The sequence below is a fragment of the Musca autumnalis genome, unplaced genomic scaffold (assembly GCF_047663935.1).
Source record: "Musca autumnalis isolate F117 unplaced genomic scaffold, ASM4766393v1 scaffold_2, whole genome shotgun sequence".
In the NCBI taxonomy this organism is placed as follows: Eukaryota; Metazoa; Arthropoda; class Insecta; order Diptera; family Muscidae; genus Musca; species Musca autumnalis.
The window spans coordinates 144,724,440-144,748,494 of record NW_027411755.1 but is presented as its reverse complement, the minus strand read 5'-3'; the positions used below and the strand labels follow the sequence as shown (position 1 = coordinate 144,748,494).

The 24,055-nt window shown below is 36.4% G+C and overlaps 1 protein-coding gene across 1 annotated transcript in view; it reads left to right on the top strand.

Annotated features, from left to right (window-relative positions):
• Positions 1 to 24,055, top strand: part of LOC141394696 (probable G-protein coupled receptor CG31760) — a 262,519-nt gene that overhangs the window by 208,996 nt on the left and 29,468 nt on the right. The window contains 5 exon segments of the mRNA XM_073969480.1: positions 10,147 to 10,333; positions 16,092 to 16,293; positions 21,475 to 21,844; positions 22,485 to 22,777; positions 22,887 to 23,040. Coding sequence (XP_073825581.1) covers positions 10,147 to 10,333; positions 16,092 to 16,293; positions 21,475 to 21,844; positions 22,485 to 22,777; positions 22,887 to 23,040 — 1,206 coding nt within the window.

Genomic DNA, 24,055 nt, shown 5'->3' with positions numbered 1-24,055 from the left:
AGAGATTTTCAATCTTCATAATGTGTGATAACCGGAGAAGAATCATATGGTTTTCTTTTTCGTTATGTGGGCGATAAAACTTGTGGAGGAAACATATTTGACCTCTGAATCAGCATACATTATCCAGAAATTCGGTTAAATACTGTCTATTAAATCACAATAATATTCCTAAAACCATAAAAATCAGCCACGCGAAATTTGTTTCAAATGTGATCATGTGACCTTAAAACCTTCACTGTGACCTTCAGATGTCACAATTAAAGAACTAGTGCCACACCAATCAATTGTCCTCTTAACCCAGATAAAGCCACTGGTCGTTTAAACGCCACCAAAAATGGTTGCAAAAATTGAGGTAAAACTCTAGTTTTTTCAAATATTTTTGTGGGGTTTTTTGCATTTTGTTATAGTATTGTCTGTTATCTGTAATTTCACGCTGATAGCGCTTCATTTGACCTACGCATTTCCACGCATTTGGCCAAAAACCCAAGCTATTCAAAAAAATCGACTTTTTTGTAATTTTCGACTTCTGATGAAAAATTTAAATATGCGATAAAAATTTAATGAGAAAAGTTAGAATCATATAAAGTCAGGGATTTGTTAGGAATATAGTAAGAGTATTTTCTCAATCAAAAACCAAGGGATTGGCATGTAAGGATACACCAATATTACCCTCCAAAGTTTTTGGAACTTTTAAAAGAAGGCCCGATTGCAGGAAAACTATACGTTTTAGAGAAAAAAGTTATTTTTTAAAAAATGCTTAAAAAATCTAAAAAATATAATTTTCATAAAAAAATTTAAGTTATCTCGCAAAAAAAATTCTCGGCGCTAAGTGGGTTAAATCCCATCAACATGGTTTTCGGTGTAGTGTTTAAGTTTAAATTTAAAATTTCTCCCAACAAACCAGAGTTAAAGATAAACATGTCAAAATGACTACCACCACGGTATAATTATGTGTTCCTTGGAAATCATTAGTAATATTGTTGCAGCAAAAAGCTCAGTAGAGTCAGTTTCAAAGGAAATACGATAAAGCAATATAAGATAACTTCCAAGAACTTTTTGGTTCCATATTCAAATGTTAATCAAACCGCATTCAAGGAACATGCGTCATAACCCAATTTTCAGATACCGTGCACTATGTAGCTGACACTGAACAATTCCAAGGAAAATCCACACAATACATGTCAACCACACAATACCTCAATCGCAGGCAAATAACTGGCATACATTTATTGCTGATTATTTAAATTTTCAAAAATACAATTTTGAATTTTGAATTAAATTTCTAATAGGATAGATGGAAGCCATTCATCGAGTGTGCTGAATGTAAAACGATCCGTGAAGCAAACATTGACTCGGATGACTACCTGCCATCCAAATTAATTGAAAGTAGTACAATGTAGACTAGTTCTTTCTCGGCATGTTTTGATGCAGTTCAAACGGAGTCGTGAAAAAGGCAATCAATCCATTCCCCACATTTTATGCGCATTTGGATAAGATCCAACGAATGACATCCATTTCTCACATTTCATTAGCAACCGGATACAGTTCAAACAGAGTCGTGAAAAAGACACTCCATTCGTTACATTTTATTAACAGTTGTTAGAGGTCCCTACATGAGAAGGCGAATTTTCTTCCAGCACAGCGACACAATCACATGCTTTTGTTGCAGTACCTGCTCAGGTGTTACCGAGAGAGCCATCCCAATCACAATATGGTGAAGAAATTTAATATTTTTTGTTAATGTAATAAAGTTCCTAAAATTTTTGTTTTAAACAGATAATAAATGCTTTTTATTTATTCTGGGATATTTTGCACATTCCGAAGAGTGGCCCTAAACTGCATCTTATTCTACCCTAAAGGTTTAGTTAAAATGCGATTCCAAAGAGTTAGTTAAAATGAAGTGCTAATGGAGTGCATCTTTCACCAAAACCATGAGTGGAAATGCATAATTCGATTCACTTCAAAATCACTTGTACATATGAATTAACTGCATCTTTGGAGGCAAACTTTTGCTGCGCTTCTTGCGACAATTATACGTTTCCCATTAAACGTAGCAAATAAAGTAAGAACTGTAATCGCCACAGATGGCTACTGCATATTTCACTCAACTTGTCCAATTTTATAATGAAAGCATTCCTTGTTCCGGTAGTATATCAGAGCAGTCGCAAAGAATTGCTCACTCCATACAAACATCCGCAAAATCCAACTTTAATATCAGAGGCATATAGAGCTACTCCGCAATCAGTAGGAAAGCGTAGCCTTTATATACCGATAACGTACTCAGGTTATGGAAAAAGCACATCTCCGAATTTTTGGAATCCAATGATAACGATGACGGTGAAGGTACCATAGATCCAATCCCAGAAGATGATATTAAGTGTATGCCGCCCGGCCACACAGAAAAAATATTTCAAGAATTTTTACATATTTTCGTTCATGTTGTAGTTTTTTCATGCTGTACAGGTACCTCATATAAGATACATGTGCAGTTTCTTATGTCCATCCACTATTTGTTCAAAAATATGTAAGATTTTCATGAGATGTAAAATCACTTTCCTATATTTCCCTACATTCCCATTATTTGCTCTCATATTTCCCCTCTTGTTTGGTAAATGCTCTCAGTTTGTTCCCTTCTTCCTTTGAATGGTCTCATCGTCTCACCATAACATTGACCATAACATTATATCAATAAACCACAACACAACTATCTGACTGAAATAAAGCTAAACGTGGTTTTTCCTCCCCACCATCGTCTCACCTTCACATTGAGACTATATCAGGGATGCTCACAGAGAAAAAGGTACCATTTAAGAGAAATTAGGAAACACGATTTTGAAAGTTTCCTTCGATGTTTTATTACTTTTTGAAATTAATTGTCCTCAAAAAGGATTTTCTAGATAAAACGATTGAAGAAATAGAAAAAATATTCACTTAATTGTGTTTCAACAAAAACCGAAAGAGAATTGTTTGCAGAGCAGCCATGGACTATATCAACAAACCACAACAACACACAATCTGACTGAAATACGACTAAGCACTTTACGCTAAACTACCATCTTCGTAACAACTAACAAACCAAACAATTACAGTGCGTTTGGTGTGATTGACTGTACGATATAGTTCGCATCTACAATTTTTTTTAATTTCTTTAATATAAAGGCAACATCAACATGTATGTACATATGGTTCATATTGTTCTGCTATGCTCACAAGACGATAACAACTACAGTGAAAATCATTAGAAGAGAGGGTAAATTACAATAATACAAAATAAAAGCATTGTAAAAAGCAGGAAAATTGGAAATTAGATAAGTCTGTGCGTTCAAAATATAGGGACAGAAGTCTGCACGTTATTACATATAAGACAGTGTTCGCTATATTGTATGAACGACTAAAGCCTATAATTAAATATTGGGTCATCAGGGCGCTTTAAACCTAGCAAATCCACCATTGACCTCATATTTACTTGCGACAAATCCTAGAAAATAACCAAGAATTTGCTTAGTATTGAGTTACTGTCTGTCATTTCAACAGCCAGACAAAAACGCTGATGCTAGAATCTGAGAATTTTGTAAAATTGTGCATGGGTGATATAAGGTTCGGTTTTTAGAAAGATACTTACCTGCCGAAGTTAAAATGGTTTTCCAAATTTCTACGATCGTACATTTTTTGACTATGTGTTTGTAGTTAGTCAGCGACCAAAAATCCTGGCTTGAGATTTACTGCTGTGGACAAGAGGCCTCTGTTGTCATTGCAAGAATTCAAGAGCCCTTCAAGAGATCTTATGTTTCTTAATAGGTTTTATGCAACTCAAGAGGTCTTCTGTCATCTACGGAAGATCTCAAAAGGTATTTTGTTGTCTATAGCAGACCTCAAAATGCCTTCTGCCGTCTAAAGAAGGCATAAAGAGGCGTGGACTGCTGAATACCTCAAAGAAACTTCTGTTGTCTATAGAAGATTTCCTGACTCCAGATTCACTGTCGTGGACAGGAGGCCTCTGTTGTTTTAGGAAGACCTCAAGAGCCCTTCAAGGGATCTTCTATGTCTTAATAGGTCTTCTGTTGTCTCTACACCTATTGAGAAGGTCTTCTGTTGCCGACGGAAGATCTCAGAACGTGTTCTGGACTCTGTAGCAGAAGTCAAAAGTCTTTCTGCCGTCTAAAGAAGACTTAAAGAGGCGTTTTGTTATCTACGGAAGTTCTCAAGAGGTAATCTGTTCACTGTAGAATACCTCAAAGAGACTTCTGTGGTCTATATAAGACGTCAAAATGCCACATGGAGAAGACCTCTTCTGTTGTCTATATAAGACCTCAAGAGGTATCGAGAGTCTTCTCTTGTTCATAAAAAGCCCCATGGGATCTTCTGTTGTGTATAGAACAGAGTCTTATCTGGAGCACAGAAGATCTCAAGAGGTATTTTTTTGACTATAGAAAAACTTAAAAAAGGTTTTCATTGGCTATAGGAGACTCCAAAGATTTCAATAGGTCATATGTTGTCTGTAGAAGACTTAAAAAGGTATTCTCCCTTCTGTAGAAAGTTTTACAAAGTCTTCTGTTATCTATAGAAGACCTCTACAGGTCTCATGTCGTTTAAAGAAGACTTCAAAAGATCTTCTATTGACTTCAAAATGTCTTCTGTTGTCTTTAGAAAATATCAGGAGGTTTCCTGTTTACTGCAGCATACCTCATAAGGTCTTCCCTTGTCTTTAGAAGACTGTAAGAGGTCTTTTGGTGTGAATGGAACACTTCAAGAAGTCTTCTGACGTGTATAGGAGGATCAAAAAGGCTTCTTTGTTCTATTGAAGGCCGTAAGAGGCCTTCTAAAGAAGACTTCAATACGCCTTCAGCTGTCTCTTGAAGACCTTAAGAGGTCTTTTGTAATCAAAGTTAGACTTCAGGAGATTCTCTATATCCCATGGGATAGACGACCTCAAAGGGTCTTTTTGTCCATAAAACACCTCAAAAGGCATTTTGTTGTCTGTAAAAAACTTCAAAAGTCCTTCTGTTTTAAATGGAACAGTACACCTCAAGAGATCTTGTGTTGCGTATAGGAGACCTCAAAAGGCCTTCTCTGACCTGTGGAAGATCTCAAGAGGCCTTCTGTCGTCTAAAGAAGACCTCAATAGGCTTTCAGTTGTCTGTAGAAGACCTCTAGAGATCATTTGTCATCTAATGTAGAACTCAGGAGGTCCTCTGTAATCTAAATTAGACCTCAAGATATCTTCTATAACTCTATGGTCTACATATCGCTCATTTACTCAAAGAGTGACACATTTCAAAAAAGCCAGTTTCGAGAAAAACGCGTTTTAAGTTTGCGATTGAAATTTAACTTCCCATCTTAAAACAAGTGAGAAAAGGCTATAGTCGGTACGGGGCCGACTATGTGATACCCTACACCACTACCTCTGTGCATTATCTTTTCACTCGAAAACATTTCTTTTAGGGAGATACGAAAGTTTTCACCTATCTGGTTTTATACCAAATGACTTAAGGCGAACTGAAACTAAATAATTAATATTTAATTTTATATTTGACTACTATCAACATCACCAACATCAATACGCTTCTATCTCTGTGAGAAAATTTCGTGATGATCCGATCAAAATTCCGAACTGTAGTGTGATTGCAGAAAAAGTGGGAAAAAAAGGTATGTATTACCGACTATTGCGATATCTCTATTATTTGACCACCTCCGCCAACCTACTTTGCATAATTTTAAAGATGGGATTTTCTACTTTCATAGTCAGGCTTTGCTTTTAGATGGTCCCCATTCACAGTTGTGATGTCTGTCATTATTATTAAAATCGCAAAAATGAAAAGTTGGGTTTTATTTGCGACTATGGTGATATCTTCGTTGTTTGATCACCTACGAGAACCTACTTTGCATCATTAAAAAGGTGATATTTTCTACTTTCATTGTCAGGTTTTGCTTTTGGTATACCCTTATATAAGCTGAGATATTCGCTTTGGAAAAAACGTTGTCTTTTTATCCAAATAAGTTTTTTGCTTATTACGACCCCTAAACATTATGCGACCATCACCAAAATCAATAAGCTTCTTCATCTGTGAGACCCCCATTAACCCTCAAAATTTCGTGACAAGGTTTAGATGGACAGACGGACGGACACACATAGCCAGATCGATTCAGCTCATCGAGACATTCATTTTGGTATATATAAGTATGGGTCTACGACCATTATTTTGATGCGTTACAAACTTTTTGACCAAAACCAACTTATAATACCCTCCACACATAGTGGTGTAGGGTATAAATATTTTTACACAAAAACTAAAATAACTACTTGGACCATATTTTGCAAACAGCTAGCCAGATATCAGCGCTAAATTTCTGTGCAAGATCAAGCATGATTTGAGTTGTTTTAGTGCTTCATAAACTCAAAAAACTGTTGTGTTGAATTATGCGAAGCTCGTAGTAAATGAGCTGTAACCAGTGTTGCCGAATTTGACGATTTATCGTCATTTTGAAGTTTTTTAGGCCCAAAATCGAAAAATGACGATTTGACGATTTTGTGATCTAAAATTACGATTTTCCACGTAAACCAAAATTGTATGAAATAACACATGTTAACTATATTTTGACCAAAATTTCACCAAAGACTTTAAGGAAAACAATTTTGCAAACTCGATTTTATGAGCCTTTTTAATGTTCTAAGCAATTTCCAACGAAATTGTCTATGTTAAGGTACATTCTGGTATGCAGGTATTTTGATGGTTTTGGTCTCACCTTCGAATTATATCAGATAAAAATTTTCGTTTAGGATTGAATGAAAAAAATTCGAGATAAAATGGGAATTATATCCATCGCGTGAGCATTATTAACGGCGTACAGAAATAAGGTCCCATGAATAACACCCCAAACGGAACTATTTTTGAAAAAATCGCGCGATTTTTTTACAAAAATATTTACACAGCTTTATTTAATACAAAGCTTTCTAAAAAATTGCAAATAATTTTATAAAACCGAAAAACGCCGCAGGCGAAAATATATTTGAAAAAATGGCGGGAATTTTTAACAAAAATGTTTTTGCTTTTTTTAAAAATACAGACTTTTGTAAAAAATGCAAACACATAAAAATTTCCCGATTTAATTTTTTTTTTAAATTTAAATAATTAATATACTCTATATACGCAATATCTTCATCGAATACCTTAGTCTGGTAAAATTTGTCCTAACTGCTACTGACAAATTCAAATATAATTTTATTTTTAAGTACTTTTATGAAATCTGGAAGATTTTGTGGAGACTTCGGTATGGTTTGGTAATTCCTTTAATATTCTAATTTCTTCTCTAAAATTTACAACAGTTCTTTCATCAATAGAAAATAATTTCGAAAAAGAAAAAAAAGTAACTTTGACACTAAGAAAAAATCGTTGGGAGTTATGTCCGCGATTTTTTTTTTTTTTTTTTTTTTTTTTTTTTTTTGTAGTTATGTTCGCTTTGCTTCACGGACATAATTTTGGATGTTATTTCCGTGCATAGTTTTTTAAACAATTTTATGAAATTACACCCTAATTTTTGTTCGTTTTCTTCATAATAACTTGCGAAAATTTATCCAATTTATTTTTTTTTTGTTAAACACTGGATTGCATTTGGGCCCTAAACATGTGCAAAAAGGCCTCAATGAAAAAAGCAATTGGACCCCAATATTATTTAGACCCCAATTTGATTTTCAAATTTTCGATTTACTTGTTGTGAAGACAAATTGGCCCCAACAGCTGAATGAAATAGGCCCCAAAAGTTTTGTTGTTGTTTTCCATATATCTGTTTGGGGGCAATTTCCACTTTTAATTTGGGGTGTTATTTTATGCGGCCTTATTTCTGTACGCCTGATTAACATCCTACTTATGCCCACTTTAAGCGGCCAGTCAGTTATTCAAAATGTAAAATGTATGAGGATGATCGACAACACGGACGGTCACATTGTCGAGCAAGCGATATTTGAGCAAAACTTTATTCAAAACTGGCAATTGGAACCCACCTTGTGATAGCTGCTGTTTATAGCGGTATTTAAGTGAGATTGTGTTAGATTTATTGCTGTGGGTTGTATATCTAATGTTGTTAGTCTCATAGCCATTACTATCAGCAAAAAAATGGCACAAAACGGTATTCAAACGTAGTTTTGGAACATGTTGACGATTTTCCAAATTTTATTGACGATTTTTTTGACCATTTCAGATCAAAAACTGTCGGCAACTCTGGCTGTAACTCGTTGAGTTTTAGAGATAGAAGTCCCCAAAAAGTCTCCTTTGCTTTATAGAAGACCACAAGAGGTCTTATGTTGTGTATAGGTGACCATCGTCTGTTGTCTAAAGAATACCTCAATAGACCATCATTTGTTTGTAGAAGACCACACGAGGCCCTCTGTCATATAAGTTAGACCTCAGGAGATCAGGCTTCATATTTTTAACTGCCCTGCTATATTGGTTTATGGGACCAAAGTTTCCCGCGCAAGCAGAACTACATCACCAAGAGCATACCGACAATTCTCCGCAGGAATGTTGTATAACAACACGGCTATATCCGGAATTTTACCTTGAATATACCGAAAATTGGTGTAACCATTGTGCTATATCAAATCGTGAAATTTCTGGGAACAAGTTTCGTAGCTCCAAAGAAGACAAAACACCAAATTTCTGCATTTTCCGTAAGGTAATGTGGCTAAAACCTTAAAAATACTGAAAAACGGGAGGTAGAGTTCTATGGGGGCTATATTAAGAAATGGACCTATGCTGACAAATTTCTGGGGAAATGTTTTTAAGCCAAGCTACAACCTTCAAAATACCAAAAATCGGGAGGTAGAGTTCAAATGGGAATATATGAAGAAATGGACAAATTTCTGGGGGAAAGTTTTAAAGCCCCATAGAAAAATATGAAGCACTAAAACTCTTCAAATTGTGCTTGATCTTGCACAGAAATTTAGCACTGTTATCTGGCTAGCTGTTTCCAAAATATGGTCAAATTGTTATTTTAGTTTTTGTGTAATAATCTATTCAAGTAGAGAAGTCAAATTTTAATCGACAATTTAAAACGCGTTTTTCTCGAAAAACAATTTTTTGAGATGTGTCACTCTTTGAGTAAATGAGCGATATGCAAATGTGGACCCATACTGAAAAATATTTTATACCCACATCGAAGACTAAATACCAAATGTCATCCATTTCGGTATGATAATGACGATGAGACCTTCAAAATACTGAAAATCGGGAGGGATCGTCCTATCGGGACTATATGAAGACGTGGACCGATACCAACAAATTTCAGTTGGAAAGTTATATACCCCCAACGAAGACTAAATACCAAATTTCAGCCATTTCGGTGCGATATTGGGAACACAACCTTCAAAATTCCGTAGGTCGGGAGATACCGTCTATATAAAAAATTGAACTGATATAACCCATTTTCAATACTAAATATCCCAGGTGTAATAGAAACTACTGTACCAAATTATAGAGCTCTATCTTATATACTTTATATGGTCTATGACTGATATTTCGATTTGTTACAAACGGAATGGCAAAGATAAATATACCTTCCAAATTATGGTGGTCGGTATAAAATATTAATTTCATGGGCAGGTCCACCGGGCTGTCATAAAAAACTATCAAAATCCTGAAAACAACACACTTTTTATAACAAATTGCCGTATCATTATTCCCGAGGATTAAAAACAAAGTGTTTCCGACTAAAGATATTACGACAACGGAACCCTACCCCCGTTTTTCCCTCTCTCGACGTTTATTTAATGTTATTTTGCCGGTTATAACAAAATCAACGAACTGTAAGTTTGAAGTATAATTTATCATAAACAGCAATTAACGTAATTGCCGGCAATAACAACAAAAGCAATGCAAAGCAAACACAACGACAAAGAGAAATGAAGAAAAACTTTTTATTGGCATTTTGACAAACTTCTCGCTTCGCATGAAAATGAAAATAAATGAAAGATGAAAATACCACAACATCATTCATTTCAGGTCATTTGTAAGAGTTTAAATGAGTGTATATGTGTTTGTGTACGTATGTGTCTGTGTATAAGTGTAAACAAGATAAAAGTTTGTTTTTTTTCCTTATTTATTGTTTTTGTGTTTTGATGTTGATGTTTTTTACCTTTTCTTCACTTTGCAGGAAGCTATTCAACAATCTCTAGTAACTGTCCATGACATTGCCACCGAAAATTTGGGCACATTATGTATATCGACACTATATCGTCCACTACAAGTTCCCATAAATTCTGAACGTTATGAAAGTTCAAGACAAAAGGCTGATTTGGTTGCATCCATACTACAAGAAGTTGGCATCATCAGACATGGAGGTAAGTGTGGTAAAAACAAAAAGTTACGATGGCAGGAAGATTTATGAATGTTTTATAGATTTTGTGGCGAAAATGTTGTTGAATGCTGAACTGAGAGTTAATTTTTGAAAGGAACATTAAGAAAGATTTTTAAATGGAAGAGAAACAAATTTAATGTAGAACAAGTAAAAACGGTGTTATGTTCGGCCGAGCCGAACCTTTTATACCCTCCACCATATAATATTCTTAAAAATTCTTAAAATGGAACAATTTTAGGTGCAAAAATTTTTCGACCACGGATACACCAAACCTAATCTAATCCAAGAACAAAATGTGTTCAATCAGTACCTTTATATGGGGGTTACAACAAAATGTAGACCTATGTTGAAAATTTTTGGTGGAAAAGTTTTGTGAACGCAGGGAACCTTAAATGTCAAATTACGGGTAGTTCTGTCAAACATGTAGCTTAAACACTCAAAATACCGAAAATCGGTAGGAACCGTTATATGGGAGGCTATATCAAAACAATAGAATTTTTGTTTGTTGGCCTTTTATACCCTCCACCATATAATATTCTTAAAAATTCTTAAAATGGAACAATTTTAGGTGCAAAAATTTTTCGACCACGGATACACCAAACCTAATCTAATCCAAGAACAAAATGTGTTCAATCAGTACCTTTATATGGGGGTTACAACAAAATGTAGACCTATGTTGAAAATTTTTGGTGGAAAAGTTTTGTGAACGCAGGGAACCTTAAATGTCAAATTACGGGTAGTTCTGTCAAACATGTAGCTTAAACACTCAAAATACCGAAAATCGGTAGGAACCGTTATATGGGAGGCTATATCAAAACAATAGAATTTTTGTTGGCAAGTTTCGTGACGGCAGAAAGCCTCAAATGTCAAATTTCGGTTGGTTCCGTCAAAAAATCTTGCCAAAACTTGCTCAAAACACCAAAACATAGGTCTATGGTCTTTTGGTGGAGACCAATAGCAACTTCACGTTCCAGCAAGTTCGGTCAAGAAATACAGCTGAAATGCTCAAAATACCGAAAATCGGGACGTACACCAAAAAGTGGAACTATATTGAAAATTTTTAGTGAAAACGTTTTGTGACAACTGGGAGCCTCAAATGTCAAATTACAGCTAGGTCGGTTAAAAATTGTAGCTAAAATCATCAAAAACCAAAAAATCGGGAGGTACGGTTATAAGGGGGCTATACCAAAACATAGGACAATGTTGACGATTTTTAGGGGAGAAGTTTCGTGACCATTGGGAACTACAAATGTCAAATTAAAGCTAGTTCGGTTAAAATTGTTGCTACGATCCTCAAAATACTGAAAATCGGGAGGTACCGTTATATGGGGGCTATACCAAAACATGGACCTATGTTGACAATTTTTGGTGGAGATATTTTTTGACAACTGGGAATAAGCTCAAATGTTGAAATACAATACAATGTTGAATACAATTGGTAGTACGGCCTGAAAATGTAGCTAAAATATCAAAAATCGGGAGGTACCGTTATATGTGGGCTATACCAAAACATGGACCTTAGTTGAAAATTTTTTGTGGAGATGTTTTGTGACCATTACGATCCTCAAATCTTAAATTAAAGGTAGTTCGGCCAAAAATGTAACTAAAATCCTCAAAATACTGAAAATAGGGAGGTACCGTTATATGTAGGCTATACCAAAACATGGACCTATGTTGAAATTTTTTTTTGTGGTGATGTTTTGTGACCATTGGGAACCTAAAATGTTATATTATAGGTAGTTCGGACCAAAAATTTAGCTAAAATTCGGAAAATACCGAAAATGGGGCTATACGAAACCGTGTACCGATACAGTCCATCTTCAAACTTGACCTGCTACAGTTTTTCGCCGAGTCCGAGCGGCGTGTTATAAGACACCACTTGCAGAGAAGTTTTGCCACCGTTGCAACGGTAAAGAAAACCGTAAGACAACCCACTGAAAAAATTTCAAAACGATCCGAGAGGAGCTCTTAAACTTCACTTTATCCGAATTTTATGTGGGAGGTACCCCATGGAGTGGACCGATATAGGCCGTATTCGAAACCGATCTATATCTGGAAGGAATAATAGGATGTGCGGACCGAATCGATTGCTGCCTTCCACAGTTATCGTTCACAACATTTTACAGAAAAATTTTGAACTTTTGTGGGGGAGGATTTGGTTCGAATCGGTTGATCCGATCGGGAGTTGTCGTGTGCACCAGCTAGCCAGACAGACATACGGACGGACATGGCTAAATCGACTCAAAATTGTCTGAAACGAATTTCGTCCAAACATACTTGGGTCGAAAACTGTTATTTCGATGAGGTATTTCTAGGCTAAAAGCTGAGTGTATAAAAAAACGTTCATAACTGAAATTGGGAGGGGCTATAGAAGACGTATGTCAATACCGACAAATTTCAGGTGGTAAGTTTTATACCCCAACGATTCTGTGGGGGCTATATAAAGAGGTGGAACTATACTGATAATTCTCTTTTGGAATATTTTATACACCCATGGAATATTAAATACCAAATTTCAGTCATTTCAGTGGGATATTGAGGGCACAACCTGCGAAATACTGAAAATCGGGAGGTACGATTCTGTGGGGGTTATATGATGAGATGGACCTATACTGATAGGTCTATTCTGGAATATTTTATACACCCATGAAATGCTAAATACCAAATTTCAGTCATTTCGGTGTGATATTGAGGCCACAACCTTCAAAATACCGAAAATCGGGAGGTACCGTTCAATGGGGTCTATATGAAGACGTCTAGCTAAATGGCAAATTTCAGTTTTATATACCCAATGAAGACCAAACACCAAATTTCAGCCATTTTGGTAGGATATTGAGGCCATATTAAGACGTGGACCCGTACCGACAAATTTGCGGTGGAAAGTTTTTTGCCCCCAACGAAGACCAAACACAAAATTTCAGCCATTTCGGTGGTATATTTCGGCCACAACCTTCAAAATACCGAAAATCGGAAAGTACCATTCTATAGGGGTTATATAAAGACTTGAACCTATACCGACAACTTTTAGGTGAAAAGTTTTATGCCCCAAAGAAAGACCAAACACCAAATTTCAGCCATTTCGGTGGGATATTGTGGCCACAACCTTCAAAATACCGAAAATTGGGATGTACTGCTCTATGGAGGCTATATGAAGACGTGGACCTATACCGAAAAATTTCAGGTGGAAAGTTTTATGCCCACGACGAAAACTAAATACCAAAGCTGTAACCTTCAATATACTGACAATCGGGGGTGCCGTTCTATCTTAAAATTTCGAGCTGTATCTGGGTTTCAAAAGACAGACGAACATCGTTATATCAAATTAGAATTTTATGCTGTTCAAGATTACTTTATAGGGTCTCCGAAGAACTTATCTCCAGGACTTATATTCGTCCCTTTTTCGTCTGAAGTGGACACTGACCTTTCCGCTGTGTCACTTGGGAACTGTCTTTAACATCCGAACTAACTGGTCCAGCGATAAGAACGATAAAAACTGAATGCCCCGACCACCCTAATAAAAAAACATCCTACTCTGAACCAACGAAGACAAAGAGGAAAAAACCAGCCAACTTTTATTAATTTCTTGTTGAAGTTGAGCTGAATGATCGAAGATTTTTTTGATGATACCTGCAAACTTTTTAAGAATGTTCGGGCTCTTTGTTGAGAAGGTACAGTACAGTACCCACCGGGAAATGTATGTGCAAAATACGACGGATTGAGAAAGAAAACAACACCTAAAGGCGACACATTGTATTATAGCTGTCATGATAAAGAGCATGAGTTTGGTTGCGAATTTGTATTTAGTCTGGTCTCCAGTTTCACCCCGGTGAATGAAAGACTTGCTACAATTCGGATAAAAGCTACATTTTTCAACATCAGTCGTTTTTGCGCTCATGCGACGACTGGGGATAGGGGCGAGCAGAACAAAGATATAGTTTAAGAACGCTTAGAAAACACACAGGACCGATGTCCTGGCCATTTCATTAAAATAATTCTAGGCGATTATAATGCTCACAATGGAAAGGAGAACATCTTTGGCCCAACAGTTGGGAAATTCACAGTGAAACATCGGACAACGGAATGAGACTGTACTTATTACGGCAATCTGGTGAAACCCAGACCAAAAATCAAAGAAATCAGAGCAAACATCGACACGGATCACTACCTTGTTGTAGCAAAGGCATAGATACAACTCGGAAGTTGGACATCGATAAGCTGCAATCACAACAGATACCCTCAGCATATTCCACTCAACTGGTCCAATTGCTTAATGAAAGCACTCCTCGTTCTGTTTAACACTGTGGCTTTTGCTTTTGGTATACACCTTCTAGAAGCAGAGATATTCGATTTGGAGTAAAACGCTGACTTTTTCTCCAAATAAGTTTTTTTACCATTTTGACCCTTGAATATTATCCGACCATCACTATAATCAATCCGATCAAAATTGCGACCTGTACCGTGATTACAAGGTTTAGATGGACAGACGGACGGACGGAGGGACGGACAAACATAGCCAGATATATTTAGCTCGTCGAGACATCAATCAGTGTGCGCTTACTGAGAGCAAGTAAGCATAAATTACAATGCATTATTTACGCTCACTTGCTCTCAGTAAGCGCACACTGCCGGACGCTGGAGCAAATATTAGCCTAATGTGACCTTACCTTTACAAACGTTTTGGCCAAAACCAACTTATAATACCCTCCCCACATGGTGGTGTAGGGTATAACAAAACGACGTGCCAGCAACGCGGACTCGGATCTGCTAGTATGAATATAATTCCGCTGATTTACCCACAACTCGAAGTTAAAAATTGTTTATGTACATAAACTTAGATTTGAGTATTGTCATAAAGCCAATGAAGAGTCCAATACATATTTTTATTTTGCATGCATACTTTCTTTTGCAAGCATTTATCCTGTTTGTTTCCATTGCATTGGGTTAAGGCAAAGCCTACTTACTCTAATTCAAAATTTTCTTTACCATAAATCTAATATTGACATAAAACACAAACAAATACAACAACAGAACATGCCTGTACACGTGTACAAGCAAAACAAAATACTTGGCCCAGAACCACGTGTTTTGTGAACAATGGTCACCAAGTGGTCTATGAATCCTTTAAATCTTCGTGTGCGTCACTGGTTAGTCGGAAAATACGTAAATATTATTATTATTGTTATGATTATAATTCATGTTTTGAATATGACAGCAACGGCTTCCTGTTGTTATAACTACGTGGAAAAACAAAACATGTGCAGTACGAGACTAGATATTTTTTACAAATAACAGAACTTCATTGACGTCAAACAAGACTAGGGAAAAATTTGTGGCTTATTCAGCATTAGGTTTGGAAAAGGTAATTTCGAGGAGAACCAATTTCAGATGCTTCAGAATTCTGTTGTTATTGCAACCATATTCATAAACTTTCCTGAAGTAAAACACAACACCAGAATGCATTGCGTAAAAAAATAAAGAACGGATTAAAGGAAAGAATGCTAAAGATCTTCCTATGTAATTCAAACAACGTATACATGTAGTATCGAAATATTGATAAAGGGAAACAGTGACTAACAGATTAAAGCAGGGCATCATTAGAGTGTCAGGAATAACTTGGTTATCGGCAAATTTGTCTCTAATCTACTATATGTAGTGTATACGAGTATGTTTCTCCTTTTTGATTTACTCACCTCTTTAACTATGTAAATCTAAAACCAAGTTTTTGTTTAAATTTTTTTCAGGCTTATCAGATGCCCTGGCCAAAGGTTTGCTGAGTGATGAACACACAACTGGTGCCAGAATATTGGCCCTCAATATAACAAACGGATCTGTACAGTCGTATGTGTGGTGGATCAAAAAGAATCATGACAGAAATGGAGAACTGCAACGTTTCGAAGAAGAAGGCCTACAAGTTGCTAAAAAGCCATCATCAATGTATCCATGGTAAGATTTTTATACCAAACTACTAAGCTACATTTACATACTTTTATCAGCAAGATTTGCGTCTATTTGCAGACAATTAGTCCAATTTAATTTGTCGGTTTAATTCTCTTTCGAGTTGAGCTTGTTAGACCTATTATATACATTGAAAAATTAGGAGTCTACCGAAGTCCCACACATTCAACCATTACGCTACGTTTCACGGGTGGTTAAGCCGATCTTTTTTTTCATTTATTTTAAGAATTTATTTATCAATTAAGCAAATATGAAGTAAGATATTTTGCAACAATTTTCTTAGAATCTGATGCAGCAACATTTCTTGCATTGGATAGTGAATAGCTGAGAGAATATTTACAACAACAACAAAGTAAAAACAAAATATTAGTCACCAGAGAGTATGTAATCGATACAATGCAAAATATTTCGCAATTTTATAGTTTTTTGACTTTCGACACTATATATGTAGGTGGTTTCGACCAGTATGCCCTGGTTTGAATTGAGAGAGCACACATTATTATGGTGCACAATCTTGTTCGTTTTTCGAATTTCTCAGGAGAATTCAGGCAAACAAATTGTAGTGTAACACTAAGAATTAACCGTCCTACGTTTCTCAAGCCGTTTAATAGCGACATGGTCAGTTTCGCCGAAAAAAACAGGCGATCGTTTGCTTTGAAGTGCTTCTTCCTTGAACAACTTTCGTTTTTGGACGACCCACGCGACCTTCGTTTTTTAGCGAGTGTCGACCACGATTGAATTCATTAAACCAGTTTTATCCACGTCAAAATTTGTGAAAAATGATCGAACGAAAATGGTCACAAGTAAATTCCAATTTTTGCAAAGTAATTGTTTCAAGTTACTGTAAACATCACAACATATGATCGTATGTCAAACAGTCTTGATTTAGACTAACGAGGGTTTATACTAGGGTTATGACTTTTTGACCTTTTCAGTCATTTCGGTGTGATAATGAGGCTAAAAGCTTCAAAATACCGAAAATCGGGAGGTACTGTTCAGTGGGGACTATATGAAGGCGTGGACTTATTCCGACAAATTTCTTATGGAAAGCTTTATACCCCAAATGAAGACTAAATACCAAATTTCAACCATTTCGGTGGATTATTTTGGCCGCAACCTTTAAAATACCGAATATCGGGGGTACCGTTCTATGAGGGCTATATAAAGTCGTAGACCTATACCGACAAATTTCAGGTGGAAAGTTTCATACCTCCTACGAAGACTAAATACCAAATTTCAGCCATATCGGTGGATTATTGTGCCACAACCTTCAAAATACCGAAAATTGGGAGGTACCGTTCTATGGGGCTATATCAAAAAGTGGACCGATATAGCCTATTTGCAATACCAAACATCCTAGGAGTAATAGAAACTTATATACCAAATTACAAAGCTCTATCTTAAAAATTGCGAGCTGTATCTTGATTTCAACAGACGGACGGACGGAAAGACGGACATGGTTATATCGACATAGAATTTTACCCTGATCGCGAATATATATACTTTATAGGGTCTCCGCTGAATATTTCGATGTGTTACAAACGGAATGACAAATTTAATTATACCCTTCATATTATGGTGGAGGGTATACAAATTTAGTCAATCAGGTGGTACCCTAATATGGGGGCTATATCAAAGTGTGGACCTATCTTGACAATTTTTGGAGAAAAAGTTGTGTAACTGTAGGGAACCTAAAATGTCAAATTACGGGTAGTTCAGTCAAACAATGTAGTTAAGACCATCAAAATACCGAAAATCGGGAGGTGCCGAGATACCAAACCATTGACTTATGTTGACGATTTGTAGTGAATAAGTTTCGTCGCCACTGAGAACCTCAAATGTCAAATTACAGCAAGGTCCGTTAAAAATTTTAGCAAAAATCCTCAAAATATCGAAAATCGGGAGGTACCGTTATATGGAGGCTATACCAAAACATGGACCTTTGTTGAAAATTGTTGGTGGAAATTTTTCTAACTACAGAGAACCTCAAATGTCAAATTACAGCTAGTTTACTTGAAAAATGTAGCTAAAATGCTCAAAATACCGAAAATCGGGAGACAGGGGGAGATATGGGGGTTATACCAAAACGTGGGCCCATCTTCGATCTGCAACAAATATAGCGTTCTAGCTCAATTATTGTGGACGCCAGAGTGGTTACAACAGACGGACATTGCTCTTTCGACTCAGAATTTTATCCTAATGAAGAATCTATGGGGATTTCTGAGTGAAATCGGACACTTTTTCAAAATGAGGTTTTTGATTTCCTTTATATTGTGCTGTGGTGATGCTGCTCATTAGCAAAAGAATTCAGTATATTTTCCGACGAGGATGTGATTTACGTTTATTTAACAATGTGGTCGAATCTGATGAAGGAAATGAACGTGAAAGATCGAAGTGAGTGTGAAATTAGATAAAGAAAATGAATTATACAAATGAAAGGAATTACATGCACAGCTGGAACTATATGAACTAAAGGAACTATACAAATGAAAGAGCCGGATATAGTTCCAATAGTTCCTTGTCCGGAATAGTTCCTTGAAACTAGTTCGGAACTACACAACTCTATTTAAAGGTCGTCTTAGTTAGTATTCGATTCCAAAGGTTTGAAAAATGTTATTTCCATGACCTGAGCACACTATCGGTATCTGTGCCTGTAGCAAAGCCACCAGTTTGTCTTTCTATTTGGTAGAATTATATTTTCTCTCTTTTTTCTTGAGAAAACCCATTTCTCCTCTCTTCAAGAGTGGCTTTTGAGACTGATTGCATGAAGTGGCAATACCTTGACTACGCGCTGTTATGTTACCAGAACAAGCAGTGCTCTCATGAAGCAACTGGCCAAGTTGAGTGGAGAATGCTGCTGTTATCTCTTGTAATTGCATCTTACAACTTTGGCATGTTTAGTAGGGTTCGTACCGTTGATGCAACCAGAAAGTGATCCTCGCAACGATGTCTTCCGTCTGTCACAATGTAATCAATATGATTTGATCTGGTTATGAATCTCGAGATGTTTGGTGCTAACTACACTGTTTTTGCCGCTGCGAAGTCTATCAGTCAGGGCTCTTAAAATACATTAAAAATTACAATAAAATTATAATAAAACAAGTAAAAAAGTGTCAGTCGGCTTTGCCGACAGATATATACCCTCAGCCAATGTGAAGTGAAACCTTTACCTACGGACAGATCGAATGTAATTAAGGTCTCTTCAGAATTTTGTGGCGCTTTTTGGAAAAAAAGGTGGATTAGGAATTAACTGCACTAAGACACAAATGTTGAACCTTTGTCGGGGAGGAACGATATGGGCCATTTTAGAAGTTAAACTAAATTTTGACAAAATATTTGGAGATCCAAAGTTTGGACCAAATTGGTTGCCCATCCAAGTGTTATCGTCCTATCATTTTAGTGACATTTTTTAAACATTGGGGAGAAGTACCGGAAGTTGTGGACCGGTATTGTCTCACGAAACTAAGTTACTAAGACCAAATGTTGGACCAAACCGGTTAAACAGTTCGAGAGTTATCGTGCTCTCCGACCGCCATATATGGTGACATAGGGGTTTTTTACACCTTTCGGGCTGTTTTCGCAAGAAATATGGTCTTGCCACTGAAAAAACTTTTACCGTCGTAATGGAGGTAGAGAATGCAAATCGCTTCAACAAAAATCAAAGTGATTCGAGAGCAGGTCTTAAAGTGAACTTATCCGAAATTTTGTGTGAGAGGTACTAGAACGAGTAGATAAATATAGTCCATATTCGAACCCGATCTATATCTGGTAGATATATTAGGATGTGCAAAGTATGGATTACATCGGTCACTCCCTTCAAGAGTTATCGTACGCACAAATTTTCCGAACATTTTCGACCTTTTGTAGGGGAGGTACCGGAAGGAGTGGACCGATATAATCCATCTTTGAACTTGAACTAAGTTTGGACAAAATATTACGAAAGCAAAATTTTGGAACGAATCGGCAGATCCGTTCTAGAGTTATCTTGCGCTCCAACCACTACACACGGTGTCATAGGGTTTTTTTGTAACTTTCAGGCTATTTTCTCAGGAAGTGTGGACTTGCCCCTAATGAAACTTACATCGTCGTAAAGAGGACAGCGAATACAACTTGCGTAAACAAAAATCAAAGCGATTCGAGACCAGGTCCTAAACTGAACTTTTCCGAAATTTTGTGTGGGAGGTACCCGAAGGTGTGGACCGATTGAGTCCATATTGGAACCTCATCTAAGTTTGGTAGAAATTACACGATGTTCAAAGTATGGACCAAATCGGTTATTTCCTACAAGAGTTATCGTGCGCACAAGTTGTGCGACAATTTTTGAACATTTGTGGGGGAGGTACCTGAAGGAGTGAACCTATATGTCCCATCTTCGAACTTAAATCGAATCTGGACAAAATATTTCGATACCCAAAATTTCAACCGAATCGATTGATCCGTTCGAGAGTTATCGTGCGCACCAGCCAGCCAGCCAGACAGACAGACAGACAGACAGACGGACGGACATTGCTAGATCTAATCAAAATTGTCTGAAACGGATATCGTACAAACATACTTGGGGTCTAAAACCATTATTTCGATGAGGCACATTTTTGGTCGTATCAAAGTGTAAATACCCTCTTTAGCCTAAAGGCTGAGGGTATAAAAAGCACAAGCAACTAAAGCTATCGGCTTATATAACATTTTTCTGATCGTACTTATCTCCAATGGTCGTCACATCGGCGCAGAACAAACTGAAGTTGAAAAATTGTTGCTTTTAACCAAATTGTAACAGGTGTTTTAACCTCCCATTAACTACAAATCCGCAAACAAATGGTGCTTTATATCATGACAGCTATAATAAATTGTGTCACATTTATTTTGTTATGATATCATGCCTTCTTAAGAAAGTGTATGAACATTCCAAATGAAAATTCACATATCATAGTTATTAAAACATTTGCAGATGTCTGATAATCCTTCAAAAATATCCTTTAAACTCATGATGGAAGATTTTAAAATCCTTGAGAAGTACTCCCCTATTGAACTCCACAATGTGCTTTCTTCCCTTATATTTATAGTGCAGGTTTATAACCCACCTTTGTCTTTAATATGTTTATATCTTTAATGAATCACTTAATATAAATGTAGCATTACCACCCTTTTTCACTTCATCTTCTTTCATTTTAGGTTTGCCGATGAAAGCTCCTCACCCACATTACGTTCACCGAAATTTGCACCCAGCCCACCGAATATTTACTACAAAGGCTGGTGGACATATCCGTATTTTTCATGTTCACTCAGCAAATGGATACTGTCGTACAGCATTGCCATACCACCGAACGGAAGACACGGTCTGCGAGGTTTCGTTAGCATCGACATCGATGTCACCGGTTTGCGTGTCAATCAATGCGAAGCACCGGTAGCCTATCGATTCAATTATCAACAGATACAGACACGGCGGCTACATTTGGTCGACACGAGTGCCCAGTCAACAGAATTTATTAATGATATTCAAGCGTTTCATAAGTCGCATAAATGTCATCGTGACACAATGGTGGTAAGTAGTGAATGAGTGGTTCGGGGGCGAAGAAGACAACGGCGAAGATGATGACGAAGCCGATGTCGACAAGGTCGATATGGTGGTTTAGTGGAATTTTCTGCTACATTAACGTTTGTAAAGTGGAAGATAAAGTTTTTCTTTGCTTTTGTGAAAATAGAAAAATGGTTGCACAGTGGGTTAGTTGGTGAAATGGTAGGAAGTACAGTTACTGCAAAGTTTAGGAGAGGATTTATATTTGAGAAAATTGGTATACCGGAAAAAATTCTAAGCAACTTGAGCTTCTAAGAGATTCAGCACTTCCCTGAAAAAGCGTTTGTTGATCACTGTAGCGCATTCAATGTCTTGTGAGAAATATGCCTTCGCAAGCCATAATTCTTGGCGGCTATTGCATTTGAATAACTGCAAATGCATTCCTTACCACTGTGCAACATTTCAAAACAGTCTTCTATTGAAATTCGAACACACCCCAGTAAACACGTTCTTAAGTGTCCTCCATGTTGTCATCTACGGCTTTAAAAGAATAAACTATTTGAATTTCCTTTCACCTCACGTTTGTGTTTTGTTATTTTTTTTTCTTTTCTTCTCTTCTTCCTTCACCCCATTAAAATGGCAACTATTTTAAAAACAACAATAAAAGTGCGATTATCGTTTACCCACCTCGGAATCACCGACAATAACAACAAGTAAAATTTTGGCAACACCCAACACTTGGTCACGTGGTGCCTATCAATGCCTGTGCAAGCGCGGCTATTATTCCATTCGACATCCAGATGGTTTTAATGGCACCATTATGGAAATTGCTTGGAAAGAACATCAGGATAATATTAGCAATTACTACTCCGAAGTGTTCACTTGTCTGAAGTGTGCTCCAGGCTGTGAATCGTGTACAGGTCCTGAACCATGTTTGGCCGATTACAATTGGCCTTTTAGGTGAGTAGAGTAGTACGTGAGAAATGCATGTCGCGGTAAAATCAATGTGTGGCTGAAAATAATCACAACTTTTTTTTTATTTTTTTCTTCCACCTTTCTTTCATTGTAGAATATCTTTGCTCACCATCTCAGTGGCATGTGCGGTTGGTTGCTGCATTTTGGCCGGATATCTGTTTCATCATCGTAAGGTGAAAGTTTTCAAAGTAGCCAGTCCAATATTTTTGCTAATCACCCTTATTGGATGTGCCATTATGTATTTGGAGGTAAGTTTGCTTTAAAAATCTACGATTTGTGGTCCTTCGCTGTCTGAAAAAATATTCTCTAAAAATTAACGATTTGAGGTCCTTGGATGTCTGAAAATCAACGATTTGTGGTCCTTGGATGTCTGAAAAAAATATTCTTTAAAAATCCATGATTTGTGGTCCTTCGATGTCTGAAAAAACATTCTTTAAAAAACCATGATTTGTGGTCCTTCGATGTCTGAAAAAACATTCTTTAAAAATCCATGATTTGTGGTATTCTGGTGTTTGAAAAATATTTTATAAAAATCCACGATTTGTGGACTTTTAGTGTTTGAAAAAATATTCTTTAAAAATCCAAGATTTGCGGTCTTTTAATGTTTGAAAAAATATTCTTTAAAAATCCACGATTTGTAGTGTTTTGTTGCTTGAAAAAATATTCTTTAAAAATCTAAGATTTGTGGCCTTTTGGTGTTTGAAAAAAATGTTCTTTAAAAATCCACGATTTGTGGTCTTTTGGTGCTTAAAAAAATATTCTTTAAAAACCCACGATTTGTGGTCCTTCAATGTCTGAAAAAATATTCTTTAAAAATCCACGATTTGTGGTCCTTCGATGTCTGAAAAAATATTCTTTAAAAATCCACGATTTGTGGTCTTTTGGTGTTTGAAAAAATATTCTTTAAAAATCCAAGATTTTTGGTCTTTTGGTGTTTGAAAAAATATTCTTTAAAAATTCACGATTTGTGATCTTTGGTGTTTGAAAAAATGTTCTTAAAAATCCACGATTTGTGGCCTTTTGGTGTTTGAAAAAATGTTCTTTAAAAATCCACGATTTGTGGCCTTTTGGTGTTTGAAAAAATATTTTGAAAAATCCACGACTTGTGGTCTCTTGGTGTTTGAAAAAATATTCTTTAAAAATCCACGATTTGTGGTCTTTTGGTGTTTGAAAAAATATTCTTTAAAAATCCACGATTTGTGGTCTTTTGGTGTTTGAAAAAATATTCTTTAAAAATCCACGATTTGTGGTCTTTTGGTGTTT